This window comes from Daucus carota, chromosome 2 (genome assembly GCF_001625215.2).
Source record: "Daucus carota subsp. sativus chromosome 2, DH1 v3.0, whole genome shotgun sequence".
NCBI lineage: Eukaryota > Viridiplantae > Streptophyta > Magnoliopsida > Apiales > Apiaceae > Daucus > Daucus carota.
This window is the reverse complement of record NC_030382.2, coordinates 19,491,089-19,513,005: the sequence shown is the minus strand read 5'-3', so window position 1 is coordinate 19,513,005 and position 21,917 is coordinate 19,491,089. Positions and strand designations below refer to the sequence as shown.

At 36.7% G+C, this 21,917-nt stretch overlaps 1 protein-coding gene across 15 annotated transcripts in view; it reads left to right on the top strand.

Moving 5' to 3' along the window:
* LOC135150288 (uncharacterized) overlaps positions 1-21,676 on the top strand; it is a 40,739-nt gene extending 19,063 nt beyond the window's left edge. Inside the window, exons 3-11 of one of the 15 annotated variants that reach the window (XR_010288651.1) lie at positions 18,256-18,334; positions 18,494-18,640; positions 18,933-19,168; positions 19,251-19,324; positions 19,515-20,401; positions 20,498-20,576; positions 20,659-20,723; positions 21,115-21,225; positions 21,302-21,676. Coding sequence is in view for 1 of the 15 variants with exons in the window: in XM_064086548.1 (XP_063942618.1) it covers positions 18,614-18,640; positions 19,515-19,633; positions 20,423-20,576; positions 20,659-20,723; positions 21,115-21,172 (423 nt within the window). In the remaining 14 variants the exon portion in view is untranslated. Of the gene's footprint in view, positions 1-18,255; positions 18,335-18,493; positions 18,641-18,932; positions 19,169-19,250; positions 19,325-19,514; positions 20,724-20,824; positions 20,936-21,114; positions 21,226-21,301 lie in introns of all 15 variants that reach the window. The other 14 variants (XR_010288652.1, XR_010288645.1, XR_010288650.1 and 11 more) reach the window with 14 other exon arrangements.
* Positions 21,677-21,917: the final 241 nt, after the last annotated feature.

Here is a 21,917-nt window from a genome sequence, read left to right as displayed (position 1 = left end):
TGGATAAGGCTTTACTTGATTTAGGAGCGAGTGTGAATCTTCTTCCGTTCTCGGTCTACCAAGCCCTAGGTTTAGGGGATCTCAAGACCACCAATATGACCCTTCAACTTGCCGATCGATCTATTAAAATGCCAAAGGGAATTATTGAGGACGTGTTGATCAAAATTGGTGATTTTATCTTTCCTGTTGACTTTGTTGTTCTCGAGACTCAACCCGTCTCGAATCCTAAGAACCAAATTCCTATAATTTTAGGACGGCCTTTTCTTGCTACATCCAATGCCTTAATTAATTGTAGGAATGGTTCAATGAAGCTCACATTCGGAAACATGACCATTGACTTAAACATTTTCAATGTAGGAAAAGAACCCAACGAGCTTTATGAGCAACCTATAGGGGTCAATGTGGTCAACAAGTTTGTCACATGGTCTAGCTTTGAGGATAGTGAGATTGAGTCTCTTCTCGGTGAAGATTTCAAAGTCAACCACGAGGATAATAGAGCGCATCATGAGTCTTTGAAAGATTTGACCTCGGAGGAGTTATTAGGTGAATTGAACGACATTTGTTCAAAATGGGAAACTCCACCCGAGATTGTTAGTGTGAACCCTAGGCCCGATTTTGCGAGTCATGGTGGTGAAACACCAACATTTGACTCATTGTTCCATCATTCACATAAAGCCTTAGGGGAGGATGACATCATTCCTAGTGATTTATCCTATGACCAAGATTGCATAGTCTCTAATTTGCTTGATAATAAAGAAGCATTAAGTTGGTTTAGGGAGAACATTAGTGATACTTGTCCTATAGGGATGAACGATTGTCACATGCTAGAAAGTCTTTGTGCATAAAAATTTTCGAAAACATTTTGATTCTTTCTCGAAGCTTCCTCCCATATTTCCTTCCGGAATTGGCTGAAGTGGTTCCTTCTCAGAACCTTCCCTCATGAAGTTCAGGTATGGGGAAGGAAATGTGTGAGTGTGTGGGTCGTGTTAGTGCTTCGTTCGTTAATAAAAATCCCCTTCATATCCATTTCAGGTATTTTTCTCTTTACTCTCTTATTTCAATTCTAATTTTTGCATACATTGAGGACAATGCATGATTTAGGTATGGGGAGGGCTTTAGTGTAATTCTAAAAAAAATGAAATCCCTAAAAAAATGAAAAATTAGAAAAATCCAAAAATAGAGATACATTTAGCTAAGTTGTCTTTCCCTCACTCGAACTTTAGGAGTAGTTGGTGTTTAGCATGTTTTCGAAAAGTATATATATGTAGTGTCTTTTAGATAATTTGAACGTAGTTGAGTAAGGTTGTCTTTTCGAAGCTTGTATCGACCGATTTGTACTCGTAATTCCAAGATAGCACACACTTTTGCACGAGACCTTTGATGGAGAGATTGTCTAGTGATATTATTCGATACCTGAGAGAGAACCCACATGTTGAAACAATGTCGAATCGAACCTTTGTGAATTAAAAAAAAGAGAGAGAAAAGAAAAAAAAAGATAGAAAAAGAAAAGGAATAACTACTTCAATACCCATTGTTCTTTATAGATAAAATCTTTAGATAAATGGGCAAAAGTAGATTGGCTAGTCTCGTTTTGTGGCCTTTGTTACTCGAGCAATTAAGTCCGTAGGGGGATTTTAAAACCTAGTGCCCTAAGACCGTTTGGTTTGGGAGTCACTGACCTAAAGCTCGCTACATGGGTAACATTGTTTGCCTAAAAAAATGGACAAAATAAAGTCAATGCAAAAAAAAAAGAGACAAAAAAAAAGAAAAGAGAATAAGAGTTTGTGAAGTTTGGCTAGATATTTGTTTCGATAGAGATTGGGTCAGTTCGATATTGGTTGAAAAAGAGAAAATGTTCCTAGACGATTAGGATCCATCAAAGGCCTTAAATTACTTACACTCCTTAGATTTCTAGTAAATCTTTGTGTCGATGCAAGTAGATTAGAGACAACTGTATCTTGATTATTAGTAGATGAGTCTTTAAGTCGTATTTTCCTTAAAAACGCTTTTTGTTAACACCAACGAAATTAGAGTAGAGTCGAGTAGACACTTGCTAGAATGTCTCGAAGATTTTATGGGTATATCTTCTGTAAACCCTTAGGAGACAAAACTCCTCTTGTAGAGATCGTCTACGAGTTTAACGGGTTGGTGAACCTAAAATCACTCGTCACGCCTACGAAAAGGAGCCTAGGAATCACATCTAGTTTTCATAGTTTATTTTCTTTTCTTTTGATTTTACTCGAGGACGAGCAAAATATAGGTATGGGGAAGTTTGATAAGTGCATATTGTTGTATATTTTAAATGCCTAATTATTGCTTGTTCTCACTTATTTATTTGTTTATTTGTCTTTTTTTTAGGAAAATTGCAAAAGCTTGAAGAAATAAAAGAATAAAGCAAAAAGAAGAAAAAGATGGAAGAAAAGGATCATAGAGGAATATTCTCAAGGAAGCATCTAGATGGGACACCTACACCCCCCTCTACCCTAATTTCCCCCTATAAATACTCATCTCCCCATCATATTTTAACCAACCTAGGATTTCATATTTTTAGTAGCCTCTCTTTTATGTAGTAGATCTAGTAGTAGCACTCTAAATTTGTAAACACTTTTATTATATCAATACAAGTATTCATTTTTGTTCTTAAATCTTGCCCTTTACTTTTACTTCTAGGCTATGAAATCTTTCTCTAACCACATGAGACTCAAAATTACTTGTGGATTGAAAGGAGCCTAATTGTATGTTTTAAGCTTGCATTTTTTAGTATTTAGATTGAGCTCCTTTTAATTTTCAATATTATTAGTGGGTTCAATGATTTAGTATTCTAGATTTTGATTTTAGCTTGTAGTTTGATGGGGTTTTGTTAGAGACTTGGTAGATAAGTTAGTTTTGAAATTTTGTGTGATTTGGAGTTAGTTTGGTAAGATTTGGTGTTCTCTTTGTTCTTGATTTTGGGGCTTTTTGGTGTAAATTTTAGTTTATGATTTTGACTTGAGGTTAGTGGGTTTATGTTGAAAATATTATGTTTAGGCTAGATTTGAAGTTTGGTATATTTTGGAGTTGTTTTGGCTTGATTTGGGTCTTGTTTTGGTAAAAAATGAGTAGTTTAGGGGCTATTTAGTGTAGAATTTAGTGTTGAATTTGGTTTAGAGGTTAGGGAGCTTTGATTTGTTATATTTGGAATGACTAGATTTTCCGGTCAAATTAATTTTCCGGCGAGATTTAAGTTATTCCGGACACCTCCATTAATTCCGGTGGTTTGGTTTAGTTAGTAATCGCGCGTACTACTTTCCCAGATTCATTTCATTTGCGTTGACCACTGTCTGTTCACGTCGCACGTTTTTTTTTTAATTTTCTTTTACTTGTTTTATTATTAGATTTATTAATTATTAATCACGTGATTAAGTTTTAAGGTTATGCTCTGTTTCTTTATGTTTGGCTTCTGGCTTTCCTGATTTACTGTCCGATTGTTTACTTGCTCCGCGCGCCTTACTGTTTTCCTCTTCTTTTTATTTGTTTTCTAATTTATGTTTTTTTTCTCTTATTTGTTTTATAGATTTATTAACTCTTAATTTTATTATAATTATTAATTTAGATAAACATAAAATCCTCAAAAATTAATTTGTCTGATTCGCCTAAATTAGAAATCAAGGTTTTCGCGAAAATTGTTTAAGTCCTTGTGGTTCGAATCTAAAATATTAAAACGGGATTGTGCGCTTGCAATCAAAATCTTTATTTTTAGCACATCAATGAGCACTGCTTATCATCCACAAACGGATGGCCAGAGTGAAAGGACTATTCAAACGATCGAGGATATGCTACGCGTCTGTGCTATTGATTTCAAAGGCAATTGGGATGAACATCTACCCTTAGTGGAATTCTCATACAACAACAGTTATCATGCGAGCATTGGAATGCCTCCTTATGAAGCTCTTTATGGACGTAAATGTCGCTCACCCGTGTGTTGGGATGAAGTAGGAGAACGCAAACTACTTGGGCCAGAACTAGTTCAGCAGACGAAGGAAGTTATTGAAACCATTCAAAGAAGACTGATTGCAGCACAGAATCGTCAGAGAAAGTACGCGGATCAAGCCAGGAAGGATATGGAATTTGAAGAAGGAGAACCTGTATTACTGAAGATTTCGCCATGGAAAGGACTATCCCGATTTGGCAAGAAAGGAAAACTAAGTCCCAGATACGTTGGACCATTCGAGATCTTAAGGCGCGTTGGTAAAGTGGCTTATGAGTTAGCGTTACCCCCACATATGGAGCATATCCATAATGTCTTTCATGTGTCAATGCTTAAGAAGTATCATCCAGATTCTAGACATGTGATAGAGTACGAGCCAGTAGAGCTTCAGGCAGATTTGTCCTATGTTGAGACTCCAGTTGAGATTCTAGATAGGAAAGAGAAAGTGTTAAGAAATAAAGTGGTGAAAATAGTGAGAGTGTTGTGGAGAAACCCAAAAGTTGAAGAATCAACTTGGGAGTTAGAAAGTGAGATGCGTGAGAAATATCCTCACTTGTTTTCTTAGCAGATTCTGAGGACAGAATCCTTTTAAGGGGGGAAGGATGTAATATCCGGGATTTCGGCATGTATTTATTTATGTCAGTATGTGAATATTTTGTGAATTTTATGTGAATTAATCGTGAATTATATGTTAAGTGACTTGCTGTATGATCGTCTATGTGTGGTAGGACTTGTAAGTTGATAATTTTTATATGATCAGATCAAAATATGGAGAATTTTGGCACTTACTTGATAAATTATGGATTAATATATGATTTGATATTGGATTTAAGGATTTAATTAAGTATATTATAAAATATTATTATTAAATTGATTTTAAATCCGTTTACTCGATAATTAAACCCCGGGGGGCTTCCGGGAAAGTTTCGCCGATTTATTATTCGAGATATTCTGAACAACTTTCGTGTTTTAACTTTTCCCATCCGGTGTACGGATTTACGTGAAAGATTTCGGAACGATTTTATGAATATTTTATTATTATTTACTGTATCGATAAACGTGTACGCTGGATATTTTTAACCCCAAATCATTTTGGCTACAGCATTATATTTTCGTACTTCGTGCCAGACAAAGCTCGGAGCCCCATAAGTTTCTCGTAATGTGTGTAATTGATAATTATCTTTAAAGTCGGTCCCGAACGGATCAGTTTTATTAATACTTAATGATTAAGAAGTGTATTTTATATCCGGTATGATCCAAATGGGGGCCAGTTATTCGTAATTATAAATAGGATAATTACTATTTTATTTTTCATAATTATCATTTCAATACACGGGAATCGAGAGAAACCGGGTTATCGTTCTTCGCGTTCTTGGAGTTTAATCGAAGATTTGAAGACGTTATCGGACTCAGAATCGAGCGTGCAAGCAGTCAAATCGAAGATATCGAAGCGTAGAATCCATATCAAGTTTCAAAAACAGCTCTAGATTAACAGGTTAGAAGTAATTAGGGTTTTTGATTTCGAATTAATTAGGGTTAAATTAGGGTTTTTTGATTTTGATGTGTTTTATGTGATTTTATGCTTCCATGTTGTAGATAATCTTCTCCTGATCATTTTGGTATATCATATGCATGATTTGGAGTTCAATAACATGTTCAAAATTGAGTTTAATTGTTCGAATTAAGAATTAGGGTTTATGCACGATGAATGTTTTCAATTGGAAATTAGGGCTTTTTAATCCAGGAGGTAGAAGTGAAATTGGAAGGCACCATCATGTTCATCTAGTTCCCAGGAATCTGTACATGTGTTTAAATTGTATGTGAGGTGTTCGTATGGCCGGAATCGAAGGAGAGAAGACTCGCCGGCGACGGCGAGTTTCTTCACCTTTTTCCGGCCAAACCAGGGCTCTACGGATCGAATTGAAGTTATGTATGAGTTGTAAATGAGTCAAGGGATAATTCTGGAGAGTTTGGAGCCGAATGGAGGCCGTAAACGGCTTCTCCGGCGACGTCGCAACCGGGAACGGTGGCGGCGGGGAAAAAATGCAGTTAGACCCCCCAACTTTTGGGGGGGATAAAGATTCAGTACTGCGGTTTGGTTTTTAGCAATTCAAACCTTTAAGTTTCAAAACCTTGCAGTTTAAACCCTGAAGTTTTAAAAACTTTCAAAACTGATTTATTTTCATTTATTTTAATTTCGAAAATCATTTATTTATTTTTAAAAATAGTTTTTAATTATTTCTTATTCAAAAACAAATCTAATTTAATTTATTAATTAATTTTAATTAGTAATTAATTATTATAATTAGTCAATTAATTTAAATATTAATTGATTAATTGTTTTAATTATTTATTAATTGATTTTAATTGATTTGTTAATTAGATTTAATTGTTTTAATTGTTTTAAAAATCCAGAAAAATAGTTTCAAGCTTTAGAAAATTATTCTAAAATATGTTGAAGGTTCGTTAATTGATTTCAAATGATTTCGAACCTTATTTCGAGTATTCGGACTTGTTTATTCAGTTATAAATTGAAACTTTTACCCGTTTTTATTCCGAAAAATGTTTAAAAATTCATAATAAATGCCAGAAAAATCATTTTAACCCCAAACCTTTTCTGAAAGACTATTTTATTGATTAATTTATGTGTTATGTGCTATGTGTTACTTGATTGATATGTGAAATGCTTATGTGAACATTGTATGACTGTTTTATTAGTATCTTTTGAACCGTATATCGGATTTAAGTGAAACGAAGGGTAGATAGAAATTTGTTTCGATTATGAAACAAATAGGATGACATGAGAATGAATATTGATAGATGAATATTATGATTGTCAGAGAAGGACAGGCTTAGAAAAGGAAAGCAGGTAGTGTTGGAGTGATTCTGTCTAGTGAAAGCGATAGAGAGAAGTAAAGCTTCAGAATAAGGCAAGTGCTCTATTCTCAACTTATACTTTTGTAAACTCCTTGAGTTACTCTTCTGCATATAGTGTCATTGTTCTGGATAGATTTGAAAGTATTTCTGTTGGTATATTGTGCTATTGATCCTGATTATTGATAAACCTTATTCAATCCTTTCAACACCTGAATTGCAAGCTGAACCTTGATTTTGATTTCAATTAAACTTATACCCATTTCTTTGAGACTGGACAACACAAATCATTTGCTCTGATACTCTTCCATCCTTGAATGACCACACAGTACAAGCCGATATGCTACAATACTTCACCAAATTATACAATGTCTTACCAAATACCTATACTACTCTTTTGAAGAATGTTCACACATATACACCCTAACACTTGAAATTCCTACAAGTTAAACATATTTGAAACCCCAAGCTGTTCTCACTGACATTGTTCTCTATACAAAACCTCAGATTAGCTTCACTGTATACTTGATCTTCCTTTCAACCTCAAGACATTCTTCAAACATATTGTGAGGATACTTGAACCCACTTCTGAATTGTCCTTTGATCCTGATATGTATTGCACCACTAATTATTATGATTCTGATTTGTCGATCATGATTCTGTTTTGGTAATATTACTTCTGTTCCAATGGTATTAATTCTGATTGGTTAAGATATTGTTGATTTCATTATATTGTTAAAGAATTGGATGGTTTTATAAATGTGGACCAGATTCGTGGTCAGACCAGATTCGTGGTCATTAGGCCAATGTGTGCCTTGGATCCAGTGATAGAGCTTGGTATGTACCTGGCTCGGGGTTAGTGCGTGACTGATCAGCAGCCTAACCTTGGTTTTTAAAATAAAAATGTGAATATCCAATTCTAATCATTGTTTAAAAAGAGGACTTGATGCCTTGATTCATTCTTATTGATAAATGTTGAACTTCAGTTTATTGTTTATATTACTTGCTGAGCTGTAAGCTCACTCTTGCGATGTCTCATGTTCTTTTCCAGTGAAGAAAGAGACTACTGTTAGCGAAGACCCACAGGCTAGCCATCAAGCTAAGGTATCAGGATGAGTGTTGGGAAGCCTTGCTAGGAGTTGCTGATATTATGAACTTTTGAGTATCTTTTATGTGTAAGCACTGCGTTTTATGTTTGTAAGTTGTAAGATATGGATTGGGATTTGACGTATTGTAATATAACTTAAGTAGTGGCTTGTTTCATACTATAACCTGGAGCGATCCATGGATGTTTAGGGTCAATGCATATATTATCATGGTTTACAGGTTTATATTGTTAGGTGTGACCCCCAAGTCTATGACCCGGATTTGGAGGGTGTCACAGGTTGGTATCAGAGCTACAGGTTATGAGTCAATGAAACAAGCCTAGATTGTCGGGTTTGGGTAGAGGGATTAAGAGTAGAAGCGAGTGATAGGTAGATAGAACGTTGAGAGGTGAGTATCGGTGGCTAACAGGTATTCTTATTATCAGAGATTCTTATGTATGCGTTATCTCATGACTTTCACGTATTCACGATGTCAGATCCTATCATTCCCCCATATCCCCAGCATTCAGACACCACTGTTAGTGGACCCCCACCCCCTCAGATACCAGAGCCTCGCCCTCCTGTCCCACCCACTTTGGAGGAGGTGTTGGCTGCAGCAGCAGTAGTTCCTCCCAGAGACATAGCCTCGACCTCTCGTGCTAGGCCTTTCATACCTGGACCCCCACCCAGTACTCCCAGTTCCACCCGAGGTTCTTCTGTTCATACCTCATTTCGTACCGCACAACACCCTGTTCCTTACCATGAGTATGAGGCGATGGTGATGGAGCGCCAGTATCTTCTTGGGCAGATTAGGGAGTTAGAGCGTGTTATCCAGATGATGGATCCTGGTAGAGCTGAGCGAGAGCTGAGACAGGAGATTGTGACCGTCAGGGAGATCGCAAGGGCAAAGCTTAGTGCCGCAGCTGAAGATCAGGGTACCTACGGTGATCTAGTAAAGTGGGCTCTATGGATGATGCAGGAGTTGGACAAGCTTGGAGGTCCAACTTTTCCTTGGAGTTAGATAGTGGTAGTTACAGAGTGGTGGTACCATGTATATTAGTGTGTAGTGTGTAGTATATCGTCAGCCAGTTTTGACCCTGTATAGACTAGCGGTGCTGACTAGTGTGTAGGTTGGATGTTCTGCTTTACTTTTGACAAGCGCTTGCGCTGATGTACCCCCAGCTCTTTATATATATATATCAGAACTTTCCTTTTCGTACTGTCTTTTACCTTATTGCACCTGTTTTATTTAGTTTACATATTGCACTTGTTTTATTTATCTTGCCAACTGTACCTGATATAAACCTTGTTTCTTTCATCATCATTCTGTTCTGTAAAGAAGCATGTGATTTATTTAATTAAATGATTAAAAATGTTTTCAAAAGAATGTTCTGTTTTTAAAAACGATTGTTAAAGGTTTTAGAGATTAAATAAATTGCTTGTTTCTTTACAGAGCTATGCCTCCCAGAAGGCAAAACCGTGCAAACAACCGTGACGGTAACAATGATAATAACAATCCAGAACCTACAATGGCCCAGATTCTTCAGATCTTGGCCCAACAGACTGCCAACCTGACTCAGCAGCAGGAAAGGCAGGCTAATCCCCAGGTTACTTTCAAAAACTTTCAGTCTGTTAATCCCCCAGAGTTTAAGGGTTCAGCGGACCCTATTGAGGCTAGGATATGGTTGAAGGAAATTGAAAAGGCATTTATGTTAGTTAAAGTGAGAGATGAGCAGAAGACCGAGTTTGCTAGTTATTATCTGAAGGAGGAGGCCACCTATTGGTGGGAGTCTGTGAGAGCAATGGAAGGGACAGAGGATGTTACTTGGGATAGGTTTAAGGAGTTGTTTTTGGAGAAATACTTTCCTCAATTTCTCCAGGATCGAATGGAGTTACAGTTTCTAGAATTGAAGCAAGGGGATATGTCAGTGGCTGAGTATGAGAAAAAGTTTGCTGAGTTGGCTAGGTTTGTTCCAACCTATGTAGATACTGATAGGAAGAGAGCTAAGAGATTCCAACAGGGTTTAAAGGCATGGATCAGGGGAAAGCTAGCCATATTGGAATTAGATACTTATGCGGCTGTTGTTCAGAAGGCAATGATAGCAGAAACGGAGAGCGAAATGTCTCAGAAAGAGAAAGAGGGAAAGAAGCGTAAGTCAGAGCATCACGAGGGACAGTTTCAGCAGGGAAGGTTTCAGAATTTTAACAACCCGAAGAAAGGGAAATTTCAGCAGGGGAGAAATCCCACTTTTAAGAAGCCAGATGTAGGTGGTAGTGGACAAGGTAACCGTCCAGCTATTGGAAATCAACCAAGGTACACCACAGCAAAATGGTACACCACAGCAAAATGGTTCTGCAAAGAAAGAGGTGTAGTGCAACAATTCTCTGCACCTGGTACACCACAGCAAAATGGTGTAGTTGAAAGGAAAAACAGGACTCTTATAGAAGCTGCCAGAACTATGCTTGATGAGGCTAAATTGCCTACTTATTTCTGGGCAGAAGCTGTTCAAACAGCCTGTTTCACTCAAAATGCAACACTGATTAATAAGCATGGCAAGACCCCATATGAGATGGTGAAGAAAAAGAAGCCAAATCTGAAGTACTTTCATATATTTGGGTGCAAATGCTTTGTCTTGAAGACTCATCCAGAACAGCTTACCAAGTTTGATTTAAAAGGTGATGAAGGCATTTTTGTAGGTTATCCTCTGATAACTAAGGCCTTCAGAGTCTACAATCTCAGAACCAAGGTGATCATGGAATCCATACATGTGTCATTTGATGACAAGAAAATTATTGGCTTAACAGATATGGATGATCATGAAAAACTGCATTTTGAGAATGAAGAAATATTCTCTGATTCAATAAACTCTGATGAACAGTCAAACTCTGACTGTGAACAAGATACAGCAAACTCTGATGAAAATTTACAAGTTCATGATGATGAAGCACTTGCTGAGGGGGAGCATCAGAATGTTTCAGACTCTACCCAAGATTCCTCAGAGAATGCTGACTCAAACTCATCAGAGAATACTGATTCAAACTCTGATAGCACAAATGCAGGGGGAGCTACAGAGAATAATCAACAGAATCAAGAGAGCATGGATCAAGGGGGAGGATCCAATGATGAAAATGGTCAACTTCCACATGCTAGGAAGTGGACAAAATCTCACACACCTGATTTAATAATTGGAAATCCAGAAGCAGGTGTGCAAACAAGGACAGCTACAGCAAATGAGTGTTTACATCATTGCTTTCTGTCTCAAACTGAACCAAAGAAAGTGGAGGAAGCTCTTCAAGATGCTGACTGGATTCAAGCCATGCAAGAGGAGCTAAATGAGTTTGAGAGAAACAAAGTATGGACCCTAGTACCAAGACCTAAAGACAGATCCATAGTTGGTACAAAATGGGTGTTCAGAAACAAAACTGACAGTGAGGGTGTCATTACAAGGAATAAAGCAAGGCTTATGGCAAAAGGGTACTCACAACAGGAAGGTATTGACTATGATGAGACATTTGCCCCAGTTGCAAGATTGGAGGCAATCAGAATCTTTCTGGCCTATGTTGCTCACAAGAAATTCAAAGTATTTCAGATGGATGTCAAGAGTGCTTTTCTGAATGGAAAACTGGATGAAGAGGTATATGTTGAACAACCTCCAGGATTTGTGGATCCAAAACATCCAGACTATGTCTACAGGTTGGACAAAGCACTTTATGGACTAAAGCAGGCTCCAAGGGCATGGTATGAAACTCTGGCTCAATTTCTTCTTGAAAATGGATTTACTAGAGGTACCATAGATAAAACCCTGTTTTATTTGAATCATGGTAATGATCTGCTTTTAGTCCAAATCTATGTTGATGACATTATTTTTGGCTCCACTAATGCTAAACTCTGTCAAAGATTTGCCAAGCTCATGCAGTCTAAGTACCAAATGAGCATGATGGAGGAACTCAGTTACTTTCTGGGTTTACAAGTTAAACAGACTGAAGATGGGATTTTTATAAATCAAGCCAAGTATACCAGAAATCTTTTGAAGAAATTTGGTATGCAAGACAGTTCAGCTGCAACTACTCCTATGGCAACAGCAACCAAACTAGACAAAGATACTGGTGCATCAGTGGATATCACAAACTATAGAGGAATGATTGGATCTTTGCTTTATCTGACTGCAAGTAGACCAGACATCATGTATGCCACATGTCTATGTGCAAGATTTCAGGCAGATCCAAGAGAGCCTCATCTGATTGCAGTAAAGAGGATATTCAGATATCTCAAGGGAACCACATCATTGGGATAATGGTATCCTAGAGAATCAGATTTTAGTCTAATTGGATACTCTGATGCAGATTTTGCAGGTTGCAAAATTGACAGGAAAAGCACAAGTGGGAGTTGTCAATTTCTAGGTGGAAGACTTGTTTCTTGGTACAGCAAGAAGCAAAAGTCAATATCAACATCAACAGCAGAGTCAGAGTATATAGCTGCAGGCAGCTGCTGTGCTCAAATTCTTTGGATGAAGAATCAATTGTTAGACTATGGGTTATCCTTTTCTAAAATTCCTATTTATTGTGATAACCAAAGTGCTATTGCTATGACAGGAAACCCAGTTCAACATTCTCTGACAAAGCACATCAGTATAAGATATCATTTTATAAGGGAGCATGTGGAGGAAGGAACCATTGAACTTCACTTTGTTCCTACTGAACAGCAGCTAGCAGACATTTTCACCAAACCATTAAGTGAAGCAACTTTTACTAGGCTGGTGAATGAGGTAGGAATGATATCAGGAACTGAGTAAACATACTGGTTAGATCTTTCAAATTTGAATTGTCAACTTACCATATGTATTGCTCACACATTTGCAATGATATACTCTGATTGTTAAACTCTGATGACATTCTCTGATGATATACTCTGATTGTCATTCTCTGACGTCATTCTCTGACGATATTCTCTGATATTTGTAAACTCTGAATCTTGATAAATAATCTCATTTTTATTTCTCTGAGACATATAACCTGTGAAGATACTATGAAGCATGATTTGAATTAGTAATCATGAATCTCAGTTAAGTTCCTTAATCTTGATCTCAATTTTGTGCTACTGTTTTACACTATATGCATGTTGATATCATTGAGACTCCAGCACTTCACATATCTTAATTATAAGTGAGACTGATTAATTTGCATTTTCTCTCAGTAAATTAGACAGTGACTATAAACTCTGATACTATTCACACCCCTGAAAATAAGCATGGTACTCCTTTGAGATCTTAGATGTCTATATGACAGTGACTGGGAAGACCCAAACATTTACTGGTATTAAGTAATTGCCAAGATTTTATAATCTATGGTGACCAGTCACAATCTCTGATTACTGGAGAAATACTGTTGCAAAATTATACTTAAAGGTCGTGATTCACTTACACTGAAAAGCGTCCTGAAAAAAAAAAAAAAAGGGGTTAGTTTAGTTTATATATTTCTCCATCAGAGTATGCCTATTGTCTATGTCTTGAGAGTTTAAATAAATTATTCTTGTCTACCTTATAATTACGAAATTGTGAAATTCTTTAGTCTCTGATTTCATATGTTAAATCACACACATTATTTCACAAGCACATTATTGAGCTATGGATTTTATAACAAACTCTGATTTATTGATGAATATTCTGAAAATTATGTCTTTATTCTGAGGTATTTCGAAATTTATTTTCTTTGATTTAAATCTCAGAGTTTAAAATTCGAGAGACCTAATCTTGATTTTTTAAAATCATGTACATTTCAGGAGTTCAAATATTCAGAGAATGTGAAGAGAGTGTTCCAAACGGATGTATTGTTAGTGGGTTTACATGAAAAACATTTTAATAGGAGAACGTGTAATCAGCATTTATAACTGCACATGTTTTACTGCACTCATGATTATTAATCTCGTTTCTTCATCCCACTAACATTCATCTACCAGTTAAAATCTGACAGGTGTCCAAGTGAACAAAGAGCCCAAGCGTGTACAGCTAAACAAAATCTGAAGAGTTTATCACATCAGATTTTATTGCTTATTATTCACTTATACACTTAATCTTTACACTCACTCTCTCAACAAACTCTTACGCTCTTCTCTCTGAATTTCAAATCTTCTCTAACACACTTTCTCAAACACCTTCCTTCACAAACTCTGTTCTAATAGCCACTACAACTTTTACCTTTGCAGGTGTGGAATTCGTTCCCAACAACCATGCTGCCATTCTCAATACTGCCGACGCTCCAAGGGATTATCATCCCATCCAGCAATTTTTGGCACAGAGTGCCCTAGCTAACGCCCTTACCGCTCCTGCCAGACTATCAGGAAGCCAAATTACTTTCTGGAGAACAGGGCATTATGACAATGGTGGTGAAGCTGGGTCACCATCCATTGTATTTGAGTATGACGGAGCGCAGTATGCTGTCACTCCAGCCACCGTCCGATGCCCCTTCTACTAAGAAGACCAGAACCTCTGTTGCTACACAAGTTCTGAAGACAGTCTGATAAAACAGCAAACTCTGATGCTGTAAACTCTGATGCTGTAAGCACTGATCCTGTAAACCCTGAAGCTGCTTCTCCTCAAAAACAGAAAAGAAGGAGACTGGTTGCAGCCTATGATTATGATGATCTTGAACCTGCACATGCTGTAAACTCTGAACCTTCTCCTACAACAAACTCTGAACCTGTTCAGTCCAGTCCTCAGCCAAAGACAGCTAGATTCAAAAGAAGGGCTAACAAGCCTAAGAGGGCAAAGGTACTCATAACAGAGATCACAGATTTTCCTCTTGAGGAAGAGCAGGCACCATCTACTACACTTCCAGAATCTTCTCAATCTCTGATGGTACATCCTCTTCAGGCTGTTCCAATCTCAACTGCTACAGCATCTACTACATCCTCTGAAGTAGATGAAGAAATAAGGTGTGAGGAACCAGTTACAACTGAAGCTGGGACAACAATGTCTGATCCTCAAACTCCAATCTCTGATCATGGACCCTCCATTCAAATTCCTCAATCTCCACTTAAATTTCCTGAGGGTGCCATTATTCATGATACAGCACCAGAGAATTACAAGTCAGATGCTGTAGTTGATGAATCTGACAAGGTAGCATTGGAAGCACTGCAGTCCCTTGCTAAGGCTGGTGAAGAGCCTAGCAAATCAAAATATGATGTTCAAGAAAAATTTGTTCCAGACTCTGCTAAGAATGTTGAAGATTCTGCATCTGATGATGATGAGGATGATGACAGTTCAGATGATGAAAATGATGATGAAGTCCCTCTGTCTCATCAACAACAAAAGTGGGAGTCTACCAGCCAATATAATGCCAGGCTGCAAACTCTGAACACAAACTCTGAGCCACTTCCCAGGGATCTTCAGGTTGATCCACCAAATGAGGTATGGGATAAACTCTGGCTGAGTCACCAGCATTCTCTGGAGCCAGCAAAAGCTAAAGATTTCCTATCAATGGCAGAGAATAAAATCACAAACTCTGATGTCATGTCAAGCCTCAAGGCTACAGTTCTTTATCTGAAGACATTTCATCCTGCTCATGCTCAGACATCTAAGTCTATAGAGGGTCTTCGAACAGAGGTATCCAGTTTCAAGGAAACTCAAAACATGGACAAGAAAAGGCACCTGTTACCTCTAAAAGAAGACATGAAGAAGCTGGTGTCTGCAAATCAATCTTTGGAACAGAGGATGTCCACCATTGAGTCTACTCAAGAGAAAATGTCCAAACAGCTTGAAGTCATCCAATCCTCACTTTCTCTGATAACTTCTATACTGATTCCTGATGAGGATGATGTCAAAAAGGGGGAGAGAGTAGCACAAGTCAAATGCAAGTCTACTTCTCAAACTCTGAAGAGAAAAAAAAATGATGATGATGATGATGTGGATGACTTTACAAAGAACAAAAGATTCCAAGCTGCAACTGGTGGAAGAGGTTTAAACTCTGACAGTTCAAAGTCTAAGCAAAGTTCAAAGACTGCTCCAGTTTCAACACATAATGTCACATCTGGGTCAAAGCAAAGACCAGTGGCTGGATCAGATAAACCTATGACTGATGAAGAACTTGCTAGATTGATATTTGAACAAGAGAATCCAGAAGCCAAGTTGGATTTGGAGTTGATTGCTGCAGAAGAAGCTGAGCTGAAGAAAGAACATGTTGAAGCTATAAACTCTGGAAAAATTCAAAAGCCTGCAAAATCAACTACCAAGCCAAAAGAAAAAGGGATATTGATCAAGGAAGCTACTGTTGCTGATCAGAGTTTACCAGTCAAAAAGGTATACTCTGAAGATGAGTATACATCCAAGGGAAAAAGCAAAGTAGATGAACACCTTGAGAAAGGCTGGGATAAGAAGAAGTCTACAACCTCTGACAAGGCTCAAGTTGTAAAGGAAAAGAAATCAGAAGCTGCAATCTCTGACAAAGCTCATGTTGCAGAATCACAAAAAGGAAAATTAACCTCTGACACAGCTCAAGTTAATACGGAAGCAAAGAAAGACACAACCTCTGACAAGGCTCAAGCTGTGTTCAAACCAACAACTACTCCATTGCCAGGATTTGCAAAGCCAAGTCTGATGACTGAGATAAACTTTGAAAAGGGCTCAATTCAACCAATCTCTCATCGTAAAGCAGGAAGAGATAAAGGAGGGCTGGGATCTAAATATGAAAAATTTGATCAGAGTATAGGATCAATGTCAACAGACCCCTCATCTCTCTGTGCTCCCAAGACTGGAGCATTGCAAGAAAGAATGGACAAACTGGATTCAGTCCAACTGGTGAAGAATGACAGAGTAGATAACATTCTTATCTACTTCATGTCTGATGGAACAGTGTTTAGAGTAATTGAAGCTGATCTCTATGCTAAACACTGGGAGGAATTGAGATATGTCTCATACATATTTCAAGTAAAGAACAAGTCATGCCAACACATCTCCAATCTGCTCAAAGATCAAATCAGAAGAAAGATGGGTATTACAGGAAACAAAAATGCTGGACCTTTCATTCCTAAATACTTTAATCATCAAGGAAAGCTGGTTGAGATGAAGAAAAATTCAGCAAAAATAGTAACAATAACTGGAATCAGGACTCTTGCATTCAATGAAGAGTCTGATAAAGCTTACAATATCAGGCTGGATAGAGACTTGAAGAGAAACAAGATATATGATCTCAGAGATGCAATTTACCAAACTGGAGTTTCAGATCCAGAGCTGAGAGAGATCAAGAGACAAATGATTACAGTACTTGAAGAAGCTGAAAGAGAACTCCTCAAAGGATATCTAAAGACAGCTTATGGTGTCTATGAAGCTAGGGAGTAAAGTATCTGTAAGTTTTAAAAAGTTTTCTGTTATATAGTTAAACTCTGTTGCATTTGACTTATCTGTTTTGACATCATCAATTATCTGTTAACTTGCACATAACATATTTATGCACAAGTTGGGGGAGATTGTTAGATATAATTGATGATTACTAATGTTCTTAAAGTTTGTTTTAGAACAGGAGTGATCAGAGTTTAAGCTGGAAGCTGATCAGAGTTTGATGAAGCTGATCAGAGTTTGATAAAGTCTGATCAGGGTTTACATAGTCAAGACTCGTCAGAGTTTACACGTGGAAAGAGCTCAGAAGCGGATATACTTCAAGGAAGGATAGAAGCGGAGGAGTGATTTGCTGACTATGGAAACTAAACAGAAAACTGGAGCAATCTTTGATTGATAGAATACATAGCTGATTTATAGGATATCAAATCAGAGATTGATTTTGTAACTGTGTCTATATAAACACAGAATAGGGTTACTCTATATGAGTTGAGTTATCGAGTATATTCTTAAGAACCCTAGCAGCTCTTAGTGATAATATATAAATCACTGAGAGAGTTTTTGTAACCATTCAAGCTTTGTGAATAAGAGTTTATTATTTTCAATCTCTTATATTGTCATACTGTGTTACAGATTGTGGTCACTATATCATCTTATATAGTGAGTTAATAGGACCTAACAATATGTGTATTTATATGTGTGAGGGTTTGTTGTGGGGTTAATTAGGTTTGATTTGGTTGTTATAGTGGTAAGGATGCCGCCGGGAAGGGGGAGTGGTGTATCTAATGTGGATGGCGTTTGAACAGAAAGATGGGAGTGGTGATGATTGTGTAGCTAAAGAGAAAGATGGTTTAGGCATGCTAAAACTAATCATCTATGTTACACTTTAGTACTGCAAAACGATGGCACTAAATTTATGTCCTAAATGTAATTGGAAGTCGTTCAGAGCTCCTATAAAAATTTAACGCGCTGGCTAACAGGTTCTTCACCATTGTTGCAGGTGACAAGAACTCTGCAGAAACAGTTGATAATATTCTCACATCAATTCCTTTTGCGGTTCTCGGATACAAAGCCCCCAGGTATGGTTCACTATATTCCCGCATTATTGTCACATATTATACACACTCTGTATATTTGTTGGATGCGATTTTGCTCACTCCCTTATTTGATATATGATGTAGTAAAAATCTGAATTGTAAGCTTTACAGCACGGTTTCACTGATATATGTTTTCTGCAGTATTACGCTGATCCTATTGATGGATACATATTTCTCTCCTTGAATGATTGTAACCGCTATCTTAAATCTGGAGTATTAGGAAAGTCTTCATACAAGCCCAAGGACGAAGATCATGTTGATATGGAGCTGGAAAGTGATAATATATCTGTAAGTTTGCTTGCTCATTAGCTTCTCTGCCTTCCTTCCTGATCCGTAATTCGATCTTTATATCATTTTTAGTCACCCGTTGTTGAGTTTAGTATATATTGAACTGGGTTTTTGCTAATTTGAGACTGTATTGTTGCCTCTGGTTTTTACTGTCACTTTTATGGAATATTGGTGCGTAATTCTTCCAGTATACTTATAAACACTTTATTAATATCTGAATGTTTCAGTTTAAGGATTTTATGAAATTAATTACTGAAAAGAATAATTATTAACTGATCTGAATGGATTGCAGTGGCTTCCTTTTTGTACCCTATATTCTGGATTCTTTGGGAAATATTATACGCTCCCCTTCGCCTTTTTCTCGGGATATGCAATCTTATTGTGTTCATATATAGCAAAGTATATGCTATTATTGGAGATATATGGTTCTTTATCTGTAGCATCTTCCAGTTAGCTTCAACTGCAGATGCTACGGTGAACGCAGAGGTTTCCTTGTGGCGCACTTTATGGAATCACCTTTTTTCTCAGGTTATAGTCTTAACCTTTTTGTTATTTATTGTGAGCATTTAAAAAACTGGTTCTAATTGCATCTAAATTGTTTCTGTTCTAGGTCTCTCGAGCTGTTCAGAGCATCTTAAACGATTTTGTTGCATTCTTCACAGCCTGCAATCGTAACCAACTAAGGTAGGTAAAGCAATGGCATTCATAACTTTCGTAAACCATTTATTATGTCTATACATATGAAGCCAGCATTCTTATATTACTTTTTGCATTATTTGCATTATGGTCAATTACAAGAATATAAGCTCTCTCTCATATACACATGCCTTCACCTGGACTTAAATTATGAGTTATTATTGCATAAACTGTATAGTTTATAGGGCATGGACTGGCAGGAATTCAAGGACCAATGTACTGGCCTACTGGAACAAATTGTTTCCATACAAGAAAAGTTATATACAAGCTTTCACCTGATCATAATATTACACACTGGTATGTAAAAGTTTTATGTTTATGTTTTTACGAGCCCTACTGTCATTATTTGTTATATTCCTTTGCTAGGAAATACAATAATAAAAAGCTGGGTTTCAACTACGTTCCGAATGTTTGTTATCAAGTAGAATATTTGGTGTATTTTCCTTTTGGTTTTGAATATTTTAGTTTAATATAAGAGTAGGCTTTGAACTTTTTATTGTAAAGCAGGGGTTTTGAATATTTTTGTTTATATAAAGCAGGGGATTTGAACTTTTTATTGTAAAGCAGGGGTTTTGGTCAAGTTAATAGTTTTGTTTTTGTAAATTGTAGCAGAACTTCCTGGTTTCTTTAATAAAATAACATAGTAATATAACTCAAGCCAGTAGTTTATAGAGTGACATTTTTTTTTTTGCTTTCTGTGTCTTTATGTCATTGAACCGGTTTTGGACAATCATGGTCATCTGCTATCTTTGGAGTTGTGTTGAAATTGATGAAGAGGCTTTATTGATGTTAATGTGGATGTAATAGTTTTTTTTTTTTGACAAAATGTGGATGTAATAGTTGTAGTAGTACATATATGAATATTTAATTGCTTTTACTGTAATTACGCCCCCACAAATCCCTCCGTAGTTATTGCACATACATGTTCATTGAGCTGCATATATAGATGTTAATCAGTTCCAAAACTGTAATTAGAATCAACATAGTGGGTGCTCCTTTTGATCGGCTAAGCCGGCGCACTTTATCGCCCTTTGAGTCTCAGCATCTATCCATCTGCACGATATGGTAATGCTTCTCCTGTTATAGGCACAAAGTAAACTATTTCATCTGTTTGAAGGAAAGAGAAATAAAGATTCCTGCTCATACAAAGTCTGACTCCAGGCCTCTCCCGGATTATGCTCCTACAACCGGATACAATCTTGTGTTTACCGACCAGTATCAGTTTCTAATGCTTTCCCATGTTATTTAAACATTTATGATTTATATAATCTTTGTATATAAGTGCAGAACTGGTGCCTAATATGAGTATGTATCATATGCAGGGATCTTTAGATGAACTTAATAGCCAGCTGGAGGAGCCTTTACCTGTTAATCATTTCCGCCCCAGGTCTAACTTTTTTTTAGGGCTATGTATATCCTAATCTGATTTCTTAATATTGCCTTATTATCTTTGGACTTTTTGTCTCATATATAAGCTGTAATCTATAGTATAAAAAAACACTTGATTTTTACAACATATTTATTGATGGGGGTGAACGATTTGCTGAGGACCTCAACAACATAACTTTCATAAGCATTCAGTTATGCCCTCGATGCAAGGTTAAAATTTACCTTAAATGCTCTCCATCTAACAAATTGTTTGTGCAAGTTTAGCATCCTTATTAACGTTGAGCTTGATTATAGATTCTTTTGTTTTCCTTTGTTTAATATCATTTCATTTGACACATTCTTGCTGCAGAGTTTCATTTAATTTTTGTGGACTTTATTATACTTTTCAGGTACCCTTACTTAACCAAGAGAATGGAATTCCTGGGCCAGAGCCGAATGAAACACTGATGAAGTTTCAATCTGATAAAATCTTGCAACTGAGTACGAGGCACCATGGAAAGGTTAAGCTCTAGAACCACTCATTTCCTTTACATCGAATCTTTTTCCGGATACGAATTGTGAAATAATTTTCTACAGGTCTACTTCGGACAAGGTCTCTGCAACAAGGACTCATTTGATGAATTTGGAGGGATGATACTTCAAGTGGGAGATACCATCCATGAGGAGAAGGTGTTTTCTTCATATGCTGAAGCCATAGCTTGAATGTATTAACATTCAATGCAGTCACAGTTCATATGAAGAATAGAATAAGCTGAGTGCACCAATAGATTAAAAAAAAAACTCTAAAGATGATTGTTATTATGTGATTTATCAATCAATTTCACAAGGCACAACTTTCTTGATAAAAGAAATATAAAAAAATCAAGCCACAACTTCATAATGTTATTTTGGCTTTAAATTTTCAATAGTGAATCGTCCATGCCAGTCAGTTCACTGTTGCTGATATTTCAAGTTCACTGTTGCTGATATTTCAACAATTATGGAGTGAATATTTCTTATGTTTCTCATTTTCTCATAAAATAGAACCTCATTTTTCAAAAACTAAAATATAATAATAAAAGTTTATATCACATCTTTTTTGAATTTGTTGAAGTAAATATTTACTTTCAAGTTCTCCCAATTTTCTTATTTTTGGTAGATATTTCAAGTTTATATAATTCACCTTTTCTGGTAAGTTTTGATACATAAAAAT